General features: G+C 37.5%; 2 protein-coding genes across 2 annotated transcripts; one reads left to right on the top strand and one right to left on the bottom strand.

Annotated features, from left to right (window-relative positions):
- Positions 1-20: 20 nt before the first annotated feature.
- Positions 21-4,136, top strand: LOC111787706 (NADH dehydrogenase [ubiquinone] flavoprotein 2, mitochondrial-like). Its single transcript, XM_023667737.1, has 10 exons — positions 21-181; positions 260-292; positions 408-473; positions 1,131-1,247; positions 2,328-2,405; positions 2,528-2,633; positions 2,920-2,966; positions 3,385-3,462; positions 3,564-3,629; positions 3,751-4,136. Exons 1-10 carry the CDS (start codon positions 125-127, stop codon positions 3,856-3,858), a joined length of 756 nt encoding a protein of 251 aa, XP_023523505.1. The 5' UTR covers positions 21-124; the 3' UTR covers positions 3,859-4,136.
- Positions 4,137-4,929: 793 nt separating this feature from the next.
- Positions 4,930-12,129, bottom strand: LOC111787705 (protein TOPLESS). The gene is made up of 26 exons (XM_023667734.1): positions 11,983-12,129; positions 11,367-11,494; positions 11,093-11,272; positions 10,866-10,979; positions 10,632-10,790; positions 10,283-10,460; positions 10,069-10,195; positions 9,831-9,940; positions 9,545-9,710; positions 9,353-9,462; positions 9,205-9,274; positions 9,052-9,125; positions 8,879-8,974; positions 8,694-8,789; positions 8,477-8,604; positions 8,119-8,353; positions 7,872-8,033; positions 7,681-7,779; positions 7,387-7,533; positions 7,189-7,299; positions 6,891-7,070; positions 6,682-6,810; positions 6,505-6,600; positions 6,077-6,265; positions 5,816-5,982; positions 4,930-5,454 (listed from the first exon to the last, which is right to left on the bottom strand). Exons 2-26 carry the CDS (start codon positions 11,444-11,446, stop codon positions 5,241-5,243), a joined length of 3,417 nt encoding a protein of 1,138 aa, XP_023523502.1. The 5' UTR covers positions 11,447-11,494; positions 11,983-12,129; the 3' UTR covers positions 4,930-5,240.
- Between the last annotated feature and the right edge of the window lie 1,290 nt (positions 12,130-13,419).

Raw genomic sequence — 13,419 nt, 5'->3', positions numbered from 1 at the left:
CGGGCACAGGCCAGTAATAAGCTGCTTCTTCTCCCCGGCCTCTCTCTCTCTCTCTCTCTCTCTCTCTCTCTCCTAGCCGGATTCGAGTTCAACTTCCAGCCCTTTAACTCGTCTCTGATCGAAAATGCTAGGTCGTCTGGCTGCCAATCGTCTAGCTGGAATCCGTCAAAGTTTCCGTCAGGTGTTCTTTCGCTTTATTTTATACTCTCTCTTCCATTCCCCGATTGCCTTTTCTAATTTGTGTTTATGTCTGTTGCAGACTTCGCGATGCTTCTCCACTGCCCTTAACTATGTGAGTTCGCGACTGTTTTTCTTCTAATTTTTTATTTTACTCTGTTGTGTTGCGTGAATTTAATGAAATGCCCAATTTTTGTCGGTCTAACGAGTGGGAATTTAATGTGTTGCAGCATATTGATACCCCGGATAACAATCCTGATCTGCCATGGGAATTCTCCGAGCCCAACAAAAAAAAGGTTGGTGCTTCGAATGCTCTCTGAATTTTGGAATTTCTGGCGTTTTAGTTCCGAAATGGGAGTTAGCTTTTAGTTATCTAGGAAATCTGGATGGCTTCCAGATCGATATTCTTCTGTATTTGCTTGTCAGGATACTTTCATTGAAAGAAAAAAGAAAAGGAGAATATTCTGTTAACTTGATCCAACAGCTCTTAAGGGATAGATACTACTTGTTTTTGGAGAAGAAACAATCTGCTACGATTTGTTGTTTTTAGATGCATGGCTAGATGATGCATACCAGTGCACTCACTCTTCGGTTTTTGATGCTTGGAATGTTGCTGAAGATTTAACCAAAATAATGCCCAATATACGTGATGTCACAACATAATTGATAGATAATTTTGAAAGTTTTTTCCCCCAAAATCTTGATATCTTAACTATTATCGTGCATTGGAAATGGGTGGACACTTGCTTTATCTTAGTGCTCCTACATTTTGAATATTCAATATTCTTCATTTGTAATGGGTGGAAGCTTAAGTCTCTTTGTAGAGATAGATTTTTTGGTGGGTTTAGTATCCTTGCACGTTGCCATATTTGGTTTCGTTTTACATCCATTCCACTGATGTATGCTGGAGTGTTTTTCAATTTTATGGTTTAGTTGATTATATTCATATACAGGCTGCAGAGATAATGTCCCACTATCCCTCCAACTATAAGCAATCTGCAGTCATTCCTTTGTTAGATCTTGCACAACAGCAGCATGGAGGATGGCTTCCTGTTTCTGCAATGAATGCAGTATGTTGCTCTATGCTTTCAAGAAACTCTTACATTTCATGTTGTGTCAGTAATGTGAAACTCTTACATTTCATGTTGGGGGGGCATTTTATTCTAACAAAATCTTTCTTCTATATAGCTCCCAAGGAACTCTTTTTTCCTCCTTGGTCCTGCTTACCTTCTGTTGGAGGAAATTTCAAGCCTTCCAACTGAAATTACAACTAGCTTTTTATTCAACAAGAAAAAAAACAGTAGATGGATATGCTTTGCTTACTGCACTTCCAGAAATAGTCAAATTGTGCATACTGTCCCTACAAATACTATCTCAAATATAGCTCCCAAGGAACCCTTTTTCCACTTAGGTTCTGTTTACCTTCTATTGGAGGATACTTAATCCCTTTCAATTGAACTTTTTATTGATATACTGAAAGGAACAAAAATATTCAAAAGAGGCAACCTCCAATAAGGAGTGAAAAGAGAATACAAACAGACACATTTTAAGCGAGATATTTTAATGCACCTCAATTAATGATGGTGAATTACAAAAAGAAATCCTCGATCTTGGCTAAATTGAACTACTTTTCCCAGCTGCTTAGCTAATCCTTAAAAATATTTAATCTATGATTGTGCACAAACCATGGCCCCAAAATGATTGCCTCAGCTGCAATAGCCCAAAACAAGAGCATCCTTAGGAAGAAAACAAGCCATAAGAAACTGGAAGCTTCTTCTAAAGAAAATCAGCCTAAGAACTTAATTTATTAGGTGATCTTTTACACAGGAGATTTATACTCTCCAAATTCGTAGATAACAACCTTGCTAGCGTTTCTGTATTTAAATTTGTCAAGTGCATCAGCTATGCAGAATTCATTTGCTTTCCAATATTTGAGAAACTTGTAATAAAAAGAAAAGCCCTTCAATTCTTGTAATACTTAATCACAAAAGTATGCACTTTCTAGATTTCCAATGATTTTTCTTTTATTATTGATTATGAGTTGAATATAAGTCTTGCAGCATAATTTGGTTGATTAGTTGTTTTAAAGTGTATGTCTTTGGTTTTGATGGATGTTATGTCAATATTTTGTTGTAAAATGATTGACACAGGTTGCTAAGGTTATTGAGGTTGCTCCTGTCCGTGTATATGAGGTTGCAACATTTTATTCAATGTTCAATCGAGCCAAGGTGAGAGAGAATGAATAGGTCCATATTGTTTCTCCAATATTTTCATTTTGGATTTCTGATATTTCTACTTGTAGAATTGTGCAACTCAGCTCACCTGCTGAACTTCATCAATTGATTTTCAGGTGGGCAAGTATCACTTATTAGTTTGTGGCACTACTCCATGTATGATTCGTGGCTCTCGAGAAATTGAAGATGCTTTATTGAAACACTTGGGAGTGAAACGCAACGGTAAGTGTTATGCGGCAGTATTCATGGAAAGATGGGACAATTATTTCAAGTGATTAAAAATTTAAGAGTTCAACTTAATCAAGTTATTAATGTTTAGGTGGTACATTTACACTCACAACATTTGATCTTGTACAATCAACAATATAAATACTGCCACAAAACTTTTACAACAGTAATGAAAGTTTAAACCGTACTGTATGCATATAGTTTTTCAAATTTTTATTATTTTACATTGTATTAAAACGTATACATTTGAAGATAAGCCCATAATATTTGTGATGTGCAGAAGTAACAAAGGATGGTCTGTTCTCTGTTGGAGAAATGGAATGCATGGTGAGCTTTCTTCTTTCTTCTCTCATTCTATTTTCTTGGATTCAACCTTGACCTTCTTTACGGTTTTTTCTTATATAATAGCATAGCATAGCGTAGCTTATTGGAGTCTAGCTCTGTCTCACTGCTAGCCCTGCTCTTGAGTAATTTGGCTATAGTTCATCCCCTTGTTAATTTCTGTCTCGTTCGTGTGAAAAACAAGGTCGTTTGCCCGAACTGCTTTTGAGTTTATTAATCATTGCCCTTATATTATGTTACTACTATTTCTCCACGTAATGCTGGTCAAGTTGTCTAGATAAGTTCCTGGATTTTTGTCATTCTTCTTTCAACCTCTCTTTCTATATTCTCTTTTGAAGTATCGCTCTAAGTTGTCCGAGTTACCTACGAAGATATTGATCTGATATCTGCTAATTGTCTGTAGGGATGTTGTGTTAACGCCCCAATGATTACAGTCGCCGATTACTCTAATGGATCTGAAGGATACTCATACAATTACTATGTGGGTGCAGCATAATATTTTTCATTCAACCAAGTAAAATGGACTGTCTGTACTCAAAACACAAGTATCCTCGTGAATTTATGTGTATTTTCCATTTTCAGGAAGATGTCACTCCCAAACGGGTCGTTGAGATAGTAGAGATGTTGAGAAGAGGGGAGAAACCACCGGTAAGATAATCAACTAGCTGGCTATCATCCAGTACCTGTTCTAGTTCAACGATTTAGTTTATGTAATTTTCTCCACAATGCTGCTTCATTTAACATGCAACATCTCTGCCCCATATTTCAGCACGGAACACAAAACCCAGGTCGCATAAGGTGCGGACCAGAAGGAGGAAACACAACCCTGCTAGGCGACCCAAAACCGCCTCCATGCCGAGACCTCGACGCTTGCTAAAAACGCCTCCATGTACTTTCTCCAATAATTCAAATCTGGGATGTAGTCAATCATCAAGCTTTGGTAGATTGTTGGTTATAATTATTTCTTCAAATTCTGAACTGCCCACCCCCATCAGAAAAAATAATGATTCTACTTTACTCCCGGAATGGATTCCGATGGATTTTTTCAATAACACAATGCCTTCTTGTTCTGTTGTCTAAGCTTTTTGAACTTATGTACAAGCTACAGACGACTTGAGCAATGACCTCATTATGTAATTGTGTTACTTTTCCTGTTCAAAGTGTGTTAACATTAAAATATATATATATATATATATTTAATATCTTAGTATATTACTCATAAATTTTTTCTAAACTTAAAATCAAAAAACCTTTCGTTTTAAGACTTAAAACCCAAAACAAAACAAGAAATCTCTAAATGAATAATTGAGAAATATTTCTCTAAGTTCATAGGTCAATGATCCTTTTAAAGCCAGTGGGTGGTAAGATCAGTCTTTCATATTTCTTCTGTTCTGTATTGACCTTAATTCCTCTTTTCAAGTGGTTCAGAGCATCCAAAATCTTCACAATCAGCCTCACAGCAATGGATTTTATTGAGAGATGGTAGAGGAAGATTCAAGAATTGAACCCAGAAAGGAACCTTTTTTAAAGTCCATATCAGTTGCTTTTACTTGTCAGTGACACAAGTTTACCAATTGGACACAGTTAGATTCCACGACCGAGTTGTCTCAATATTATTCACCAAATTCTCTGCTTTTGTAGTTCATTAAGAATCTTCCTCCATGATTTCAACCCAAAAGGCTAAGCCAGTGGATATATAACATTTTAACTAAATGAGCCATTTCAAAATAATTGTACAAATAAGAACAAAATATTTATATTTAAGAGAATTTTCTAAATAGATCTTAAATTTTATGGTTTGGATCTATCTAAGTTGAGCAAATATGGAGCTCAAACAATTCGATCCTGGATCAAATCTATGAACAGCACTAGCATAAGGTAAAAAATGGAAGATAATAAAATAACAACAATATAGTTGAAAGGAAGAGAGAAGAAAATTGAGAAGAGATTCATGAGTAAGAAGGTCATTTGACTATTAGTAATACTCCTGCAGAATGTTAACTTACACAGAATCTGAGGAAAGAAGATAAATCTACATCTTTTGCTGTTTCCTTGAGTAAAAAACTACATATCATGAACAACAAACTGGGGAAATGAAATATCAACCTTAAAACCAAAAAAAATATGACAAAATACAAACATGGCTAACAAATGTTCAGGGAGAAGAAAAAAAAGGGTCAACCAGTTAAAATCTGAAGTATACCTAAAGTTGGAGGGCCAGCAACCAAGCATGTAAAAGCACTCGTGCTAGCTGCTCGATCATCTTGGGGCTTGATCTGAACCTGAAGCTCCGACTGATGGAGTCGTTGGCACACTTGATGCTGATCCGTTTTCAACGGGCGGAGGCACCCCCCATTTCCCTTCTGATTCGAGAGGTTCGAAGACGTGAACCCCACCATCTGACAGCCCTAAAGCAAATTGGTTTGCTTCTTGGGGATGTGCTGCAATCACTAGTGGTTGAACAGAAGCATTGCTGAAAAGGACGTGTTAGGTGAAATGTAAGAGAAATGGAGATAATGAGTTCAAAATTTGAATACAAAGTCATGCTCTTTTCCATTTCTGGAACATGAAAATGACAAGAACCAATATTGTTTCGAGTATATAACCAAGCACCGAGTTCACATCATGTATTAACTGAAGCTAACATCATGTCATACTTTTCATTCAAATCAAGCATTAGCTAGGGTGAACTGAAAAGCAGTATCACGTTAATTGTTACTGAGAATAAACCATCTAACAGATTGAGTTATCATGCACATTCCAAGAGCTCATTACCGCAAAAAGATTCAACAACTTATGTGTGCCTAAACTACAAAGTAGCATGAGAGAAATACCTCACACTAGCAGGAAGATAAGCTGAAGGACTAATTCGACAACGTAATCTGAGAGTAGCAACAGTAAACACACAGACAGTTCCATCCAAGAAGCTGGCATATATCATTTGACTGTCACAAGAGAATGTTGCGTGAGAGATTGGTGCACCAGATTCCCGCGGCGTCCACTAAAATGAGAATGAACAAAGGAGAAGTGGGTAAGGCATTGCTTCAAATACAAAACACTGATGAACGAACAGGAAGAGGGGGTAAAAGAAAGACCTGCTTTACACACTCAAGTTTGGTAGTCTCATATATTGCAATCTGAGTCTCGTGCACAACCAGAAAGTGTATCTGGTCCTGATGAAACTGTACACGAGTGTCTGACTGTGATGACAATGGCCTCCCACTTGGAAGTTGCAAGGATCGTGTTTTCTGCTTCTCCCACCCATCAGAGCTCCACACACAAAGCTGTATAAGCAACAAATAAAAATAGGTGGTTCAAAGGTAGGAATTTGTTGAACTCTTCGATATTCAGTAAAAAGTTGAGATAAATGGCAAAGCTCGAATTACAAGTACAATTTCACTGCGTCTGTCTTTAGTCAAAGTGCAATAGGCCACATAATTAGATTGCTACATATCTGAACACAGTGAAACCATACAGCAAAAAGCAATCCACAAAACCTACACAAGATGGTTTAAGCAAATACCTGTGCGTCGGCTCCGGATGAAACTAGCACATTCAGTAAGTGAGAGAAGGCCAAGCCAGTTATTCTTTTAGAGTGACCTTTAAGCTTGCTCTTAACCTGAATCAACAAATGATTTGATAACATAACAATTTCCACAAGGTTTAATTAGAGAAAAGGTGGTTCTTGAAGGTATTATACCTCATCCACACGGACATTATAAATTTGAATTGTGGAATCATCCATGCCAATGGCAATTATATTGTTATCTTGTGGGTGAAAAGCAAGGAATGTGGCGGCAGGTGGTGGCGGCATGAAAGTTGTCATTGTCTGCGTTGCAAAGAGGTTGAGATAGGTATAACCTATCGCCAGATAATCGCAATGACCAACTGAAGAGCATTATATGTTACCTTAAATGTCATCATATTAAAGAGGGAAATCTTTCCACCAGAAGCTGACATGACGTAAGAATCATTTTTGGATAAAGCAAAGCAGGGAACAGCCTCTTCAGAACCAGTGTCAGCAACATCGTTGGTCATTAGAATGCCACTCGACGGTTGCCATAATTGAGGCAAAACATTTGCAGTTGCCTTCAAAATAGAAAAGTGTTGATTATTGTAGATACAATGGAAATTAGATTCGGACGTCTAACTAAAAGGGCTACAGAACCAGATATCAGACAGAAAACTAAATAATATTTTCCGATACCTTGCCAGTTGAATTACGCTCACTTCGCGTCCATTTCCATAGCAGGTGAATAGCATTTGATGCCAATGCCAAGATTGCACTTCCAGAATTTGTGTAGATCAACCTAGATATCTAAGTAAATCAAGAACACGGTATTGTCAGAGAAGGAAGAACAAAGCATTCCAAGAAATCTTAAGAGCTCAAAATCTTAGGACTAACCTTGTTTACTCTTAGATTCTCAGGCAGCCTCAAGGATCTACAATGAGATGATTCGTTAATTTCAGTGAGCTTCCAAATCTTTGACTTGTCATTGGAATCTTCAGTAATTCTAGGTTTCACGTCCCCCAAACTTCGGGTATCCCCAGCCTGGAAGATTTATATGCTTGAAGTTAAATGAATCAGGGGAAAAAAAGTATGAATTCGTTGTTTCATAATTTATCCAGACAGGCAAGGGGACATAAAAATAAACAAGCTTCTACTAAAAACATTAATTTGCTATTAAGCAACACCAACCACTCCAGCCATACTGACGACAGAAGCACCTCTATCTGCGGCGCTACCAGCTGCTGCTGCTGCCACAGCTGCAGCAGCTGAAATTGGATTTATTGCAGGCTGAAAAATTAAATAAAAGTTAATTAGATATTTAGAAGAAGAATTAACAAAATGGCGAAGAGTTCATTCATTAAACATCTAAATAAAGCTACCTTTGTCCCAGCTTCTGACGTCCTAGATGCATCATATGAAAGATTTTCAAATGTTCGTAGTAGCCGGATTCCATCCAGATTCGCCAAGATTTTAATTCCATTCTCATTGCCAGAAACAGCTAAAAGGGTGCCATCCTTGTTAAAGCGGATGCGTGGACTTGCCTTTGATATTATAGGGAATGAACCGGAATAAGCAAATGTCAACCATAAGTATTTAACTTCTCAGTTCACTAGCATGAAAACTTACTGGGAGCCCTCCGTCAGCATCTACAGTCGTTAAAAGTTGAACATTGTCCATGTCCCAAAATTTAATGGAGAAATCATCACCAGCAGCCAAAAACCGATTTTTAGTTGTATCGAATTGTACCACACCCAGAGACCGCTTGCGGAACCCTTGGTAAGTTCTCTTAACAGCTCCTTCACTCTCATTCCACTCAACAATATAAGACTCTCCATCTTTACTTGTCCCACATGAGAAGAGCCTAAAACCCCCCAACAAAACAATTGAAGTGAGATAGAAATAAAAATGCTGTAAAATTATTTACCATGCACAAAAAATAGCCAAGTCTGAGCATTCCCAAAACAGCTGAGCAAGTATTCCATACCTCGTACCATCTGCACTGTAAGCCATGGTTGTGCACCAACGTCCAGGAGCATCATAGTCAACTCGTGAGCCCATATTATCATATAGCCATGCCTTTATCTTTCCATCCAGTGCTGTTGAAAAGATGAACTAAGAGAAACAAAAACAAATATGCAACAGGTTAGGCAGAATAAGCATCAAGCAGCCTCGCAAAAACTCGGGTTGCATCAAGGGCAAACCTGAATACTTTCCTTGTAGTGAGGACAAACAGAGTAGACAGGAGCCTCGTGGCCTTCAAATGTAAATTGTCTTGCACCATTGGCAGCATCCCAGACCTAACAACATCCAAAGAGAAAAGAAATGTCAACAAATGGAAGCTCTTTTCCCTTCCTTAAATGACCCAAATAAGTAAGAAATAACCTACCTTAATGGTCTTGTCATCCCCGCATGTTATGACACAAAGTTGTTTATTGGGATTGGAGAATGCTAGATCATTAACTCCACCGACATGAGCATCAATCTGATCCACAAACTTCAGTGTCATACTACAAGACGGGAAGAGTACACAATACATACAACACTCTTAATCATACTCACCTCCAGGTGCTGTCGCAGGTCATCACCACCGTGATAGGAGTATATTTGAACAATGTGCCTTGAATAGGCAACACCTATACAAAATCGGCACTCATTCAACGACCAATGCTCACTTCAATAACATAATATGTCCAAGGAAACATACAATCTTACCAAATAATGAACCATCAGGACTCCAAATAACACGGTTTACCGATACATCAGGCTCTTTAAGTAGAGCTGCCTGGAAATCATCAAGATAAAGTAAAATTAAACTAATCGTGATAAGATTTAGCCTGCAACATTAGTATACAAGGAATACCTGTAAAGGCATTGAACATGCATTGAGATCCCAGACTTTAAAACTCCTCGAAACAAGTCGCTCCCTAGATCCAACTTCCCACAACCCTATTTCACCCACATTTGTGCCAACTGAAAAGAGATTTTTCTTCAGAGACATAATTCTATTGGTAATTTAAAACAAAATGTCGATACAAAATAAATCTAAATATACCTAGAAGCAGAGTTTGTTGGACCGGATGAAAATCCATGCTCATTGGAGATGACCCTTGATTCAGTGTCCGCATAACATTCTTCGGCAAATCATCTGGTGCATTAAAAGCCTGTGCATGACCATGACCAGCAAATGATACTGGCAGAACATTAACTGGTAGGTTTACCTTCATTATATGACAAAAGAGGCAGTAAGAACAAAACAATAAGCTGAGCACAGGTGTGACATGCCTGGATTTGGACTAAAATCATGTGCGTGTACAAAATAAAGGCAAAACAGATTTTACCTCATCAGACATCCCCATAGGCTTTGGCCTTTTAGAAACAATTTCAGATTCCGCAGAAGGATAGTCTACAGAAGGGTTATTTGGTGGAGTCCGTGGATGTTTCAAAGCAGCTATCAAAGAAATAAAAATATATATTATAAAAAAAAAACTTCAATTACACATGGCCATTAGAGTAGCTTACATCAGCATGATAAGATAATAACCACGTGGCACCTAAATGCATGGGAACGTAACTTACCCGGCATAGATGGAGCACCAAGACCAATGGCACCTCCACTAGAAACTGCAGGATGAGTAACGGCTGAAGGGTTGGACATCCAACCAGCAAGCGGTGCTGGAACTGGTGCTGCTGTAGGCTGAAAAGGCTGAACAGAAAAACACAATTCTTTAAGGAGCATGTTTAATTACTTGAATAAAGACAATGAGATTACCAATTACAACAGATAACCCACCCCATGAGCACCAAGAGGAGGAAAACCTCCAGGTTTGGGTAAGGATCCAAGAAGCGGATTGTTCGCAGGAGAAGGAGCCCGAGCACCATTTGGTTGTCCACAGGAATGATCCACAAAAAGGGTTTTAATATCTGGATTTGGTCTAGGGTTTTTACAAAGTTGATGCTGCCAATTTAAGCTGCAATTTACAGATTGATTAAATGTTTCAACATTAAATTCATTAAATACAAATGATTAGGAATTTTGAGTCTATTGAACAAGAAACTAAATCACGGTGAAGCAAAGGCCGCATGCATTGAAGGAAGGAGTACACTACATGAAAAAAGAATCAAGAGTGCCAATAAATCACCTTTGATTAATAAGAGTACGCAATCTTGAGTTCTTAAGGTGAGGAAACTGCAATTTATCACGGAACAAAGGATTTGCTTCAATAAGCTTCTTCAACTCAACCAACATAATAGCCCGAGCAGACTTCGTATCGCCATACTTCGACAATTGTTCATTTTCCCTATAATGAGGCAATGCATTACATTACCAACTAGCTCTTCGGCAAAAATCATATCCTGTTAATGTAATGCCATACCTAAAATTCTCCAGCGTCAAGAGCTGAGTAATCTCCTTGAAAAGTTCTTCGTTAAACGTGGAAAAAACTTTTAAATCCTTTACTAAAATATCTACTGCCTTGGAGCGGTCATGCCTGATACAATTGAGAAAAAAAAATTGAAACAATCTTACTAAAAGGGAACCCAGGAGATGAAACTTCAAATTTATAGCCACAGAAAACCGAGAAAATGGAAAATGTGAGCTTACTTGTCCAATGCCTCAAGATATTTCTGCTTCCTAATCTCAAAAAATATTTTCATTGAATAGCGATTATCATCTACTTTCGTAAAACCAGAGAGGTATCTCTCAACTTCGTCCCAGTTCCCATTATGAACCTCGTCTTCAAAGTATTTCATATTGAAGAAAAACCCAGATTCCTGCTCAAGCCTATTTTGGAAAATAAAGCAATTAATACTGCAAATTCAAGCACAAAATACTGAAAAATTAATCCAGAAAAAAGAAAAAAACTAAAATATCCCACTTGTGAACTGTCTCCTTAAATTTTTCCTCATCGAGAAACTGTAAAATCAAGAACACCAGCTCCCTGCTGAGGGACGACATCACAACCGCCTCCGTTTTTAACAGTAATGGCAGAAAAGACCGCTAGATCTGGAAAATGAAATTCAAAGAGAGAAAAGTTACAGATCGAGCAAAATACCTAAAGAATCGAACAGGAAAAGCGGGGCAGTGAAAAAAAAAAAATTCTCGTCAGAACGGAAAAATCAGAACACGCTGCCAAAAATTACCTTCAACAAGTAACCAATAGAAACAAAATCGAAGGGATAAATTACGAGAAGAAATAGGTGAGAGGCATATTGGTGCGACGGAAATTGGTCGAAAAGGAAAAATAATTTTAGGGTTTTCTATAAACAGAGAAGGAAAGCGGCTTTAAACCCTACAGGAATCGAAGATGCAAAAGAGCAAATAATGGAGAGAGAAAGGATGGTTAACAGGTGAAGCATAAAAAAGAAAAGGGAACAAAAATTACAAATCCAGAACCAAGAAAAAGCTAATAGATTCGACGAACACAGAGAGAGAAATAGCAAGATAGAGAGAGAATTGGAGAGAGAGAGAGAGAAAGAGAGATTTCTTCATACCTTGAAAACAAAACGAGAACGAACATAGAAGGGTTAGTTCAGACAACGAAAAAGAAATACACAAAACTCAGAAACAGAGAGAGAGCTTAGAGAAGTTTTCTCTCTCTTCTTTCTCTCTCTAGAATGAAGACTTTCACTCTCTCTTCTCTTCTCTTCTTTCTTTCTTTCTTCCTTCTTCTTTTCTCTCTCCCAAGCTTTATCTCTCTCTCTCTCTCTCTCTCTCTCTCTCTCAAGAAACATACATGAACTTGCAGAAATGGTGATTTTATATAGGGACCAGGAGACAGCTAAAGCAGATGATAAGCACACTTACTTATCTGCGGATAAAATAAGAAAATATTAAAATATACATAACCTATCAAGTTATAACTACAGTCACGATGCGTGATAAGTGCAGATTGGGTGGGCCCCGCTTAGCCGGCTTGATTTTGTCGAGTTCATCAGCGCGGAATCTGTAAGCTGAGTAAATAAATTAAAAAAAACAGTTATTTATTCACCCCGGGAAAATTATTGGCTAAATCTTCAAAATGATCTGTAAATCTTTCAGATGATTTTTGTTTTATTACCCTAAATATTCTTATAACTCCTAATTACCATTGTATCCTTTTAAATAAAATAATTATATCCGAAAACTTATTTTTCATTTTCTAAGAAAACAAATATATATTTTTGGTAATTTGTTGAACTAAAAAAAATTAAAAACAAATTCAAAATACAGTTTTTAACCCAACGATAATAAATCGTGATTTTCTGCTTCTCATTAATAACATGGATATGATCAGGTGTGTAATAGACCAACACGTTCGAAGAATCTAAACCGTTGGATCAAAAGGTCAACCAGTTCAGTTCAAATCTCTGAATTATCAATGGCTTCCCGGCTTCCAAATTTCAGAATTAAAAAATATATATTATAATCAAATAAATTACTCGCTCAGATCCCCCAATAAACGACAAGATTTCTCGGGAGAGGGACCCCCAAATTTTGGCCCTCAAATTTTTATTAAATTTACACAGCCTGCCACTGGGACCCACTCCAAAGAGAGATGCGTTACTTATTATATCACGTGATACAGTATTACCGCTTCATGATTGCGAGACGTGAAAGATATGCAATGTTCACGCTATTTTCAAATATCTCGTTAGAGCGCGCGGGATACCGCGATATGTGAGACAATGAGTTGGATCGGGATTAGGCAGTGGCAAAGTTGTAATTTAGAAACATGAGTAGGGGCTGTTTGGTAAAAGCAGGTGGGTGAGCCCCTTGTTGTCCCTTTCCAGCGGTACGTACGTTACCTGAAATTATTTTCCAAGCTTTTTTCCCAGTTTCTTGACTTGTGATTGGCTAACCAAGATTTTTCCAATATTTCATTTATTTTCATTAAATTATTAATATTCATATAGACAATTTTTTTCTTATTAGTATAACTTACCCCACAT

This window comes from Cucurbita pepo, chromosome LG02 (assembly GCF_002806865.2).
Source record: "Cucurbita pepo subsp. pepo cultivar mu-cu-16 chromosome LG02, ASM280686v2, whole genome shotgun sequence".
NCBI classification, from domain to species: domain Eukaryota; kingdom Viridiplantae; phylum Streptophyta; class Magnoliopsida; order Cucurbitales; family Cucurbitaceae; genus Cucurbita; species Cucurbita pepo.
The sequence above is the reverse complement of the archived record's forward strand: the minus strand, read 5'-3'. Positions and strand labels throughout refer to the sequence as shown.

Coding starts and splice junctions, on each gene's coding strand:
- LOC111787706 (XM_023667737.1), top strand. CDS start 125: ATGCTAGGTCGTCTGGCTGCCAATCGTCTAGCTGGAATCCGTCAAAGT. Junction 182..259: donor TCCGTCAAAGTTTCCGTCAG/GTGTTCTTTCGC, acceptor TGTCTGTTGCAG/ACTTCGCGATGCTTCTCCAC. Junction 3,630..3,750: donor GAAGAGGGGAGAAACCACCG/GTAAGATAATCA, acceptor CCCATATTTCAG/CACGGAACACAAAACCCAGG.
- LOC111787705 (XM_023667734.1), bottom strand. CDS start 11,446: ATGTCGTCCCTCAGCAGGGAGCTGGTGTTCTTGATTTTACAGTTTCTC. Junction 7,300..7,386: donor AGAATCTAAGAGTAAACAAG/GTTAGTCCTAAG, acceptor TGATTTACTTAG/ATATCTAGGTTGATCTACAC. Junction 6,266..6,504: donor CATCCGGAGCCGACGCACAG/GTATTTGCTTAA, acceptor TTGCTTATACAG/CTTTGTGTGTGGAGCTCTGA.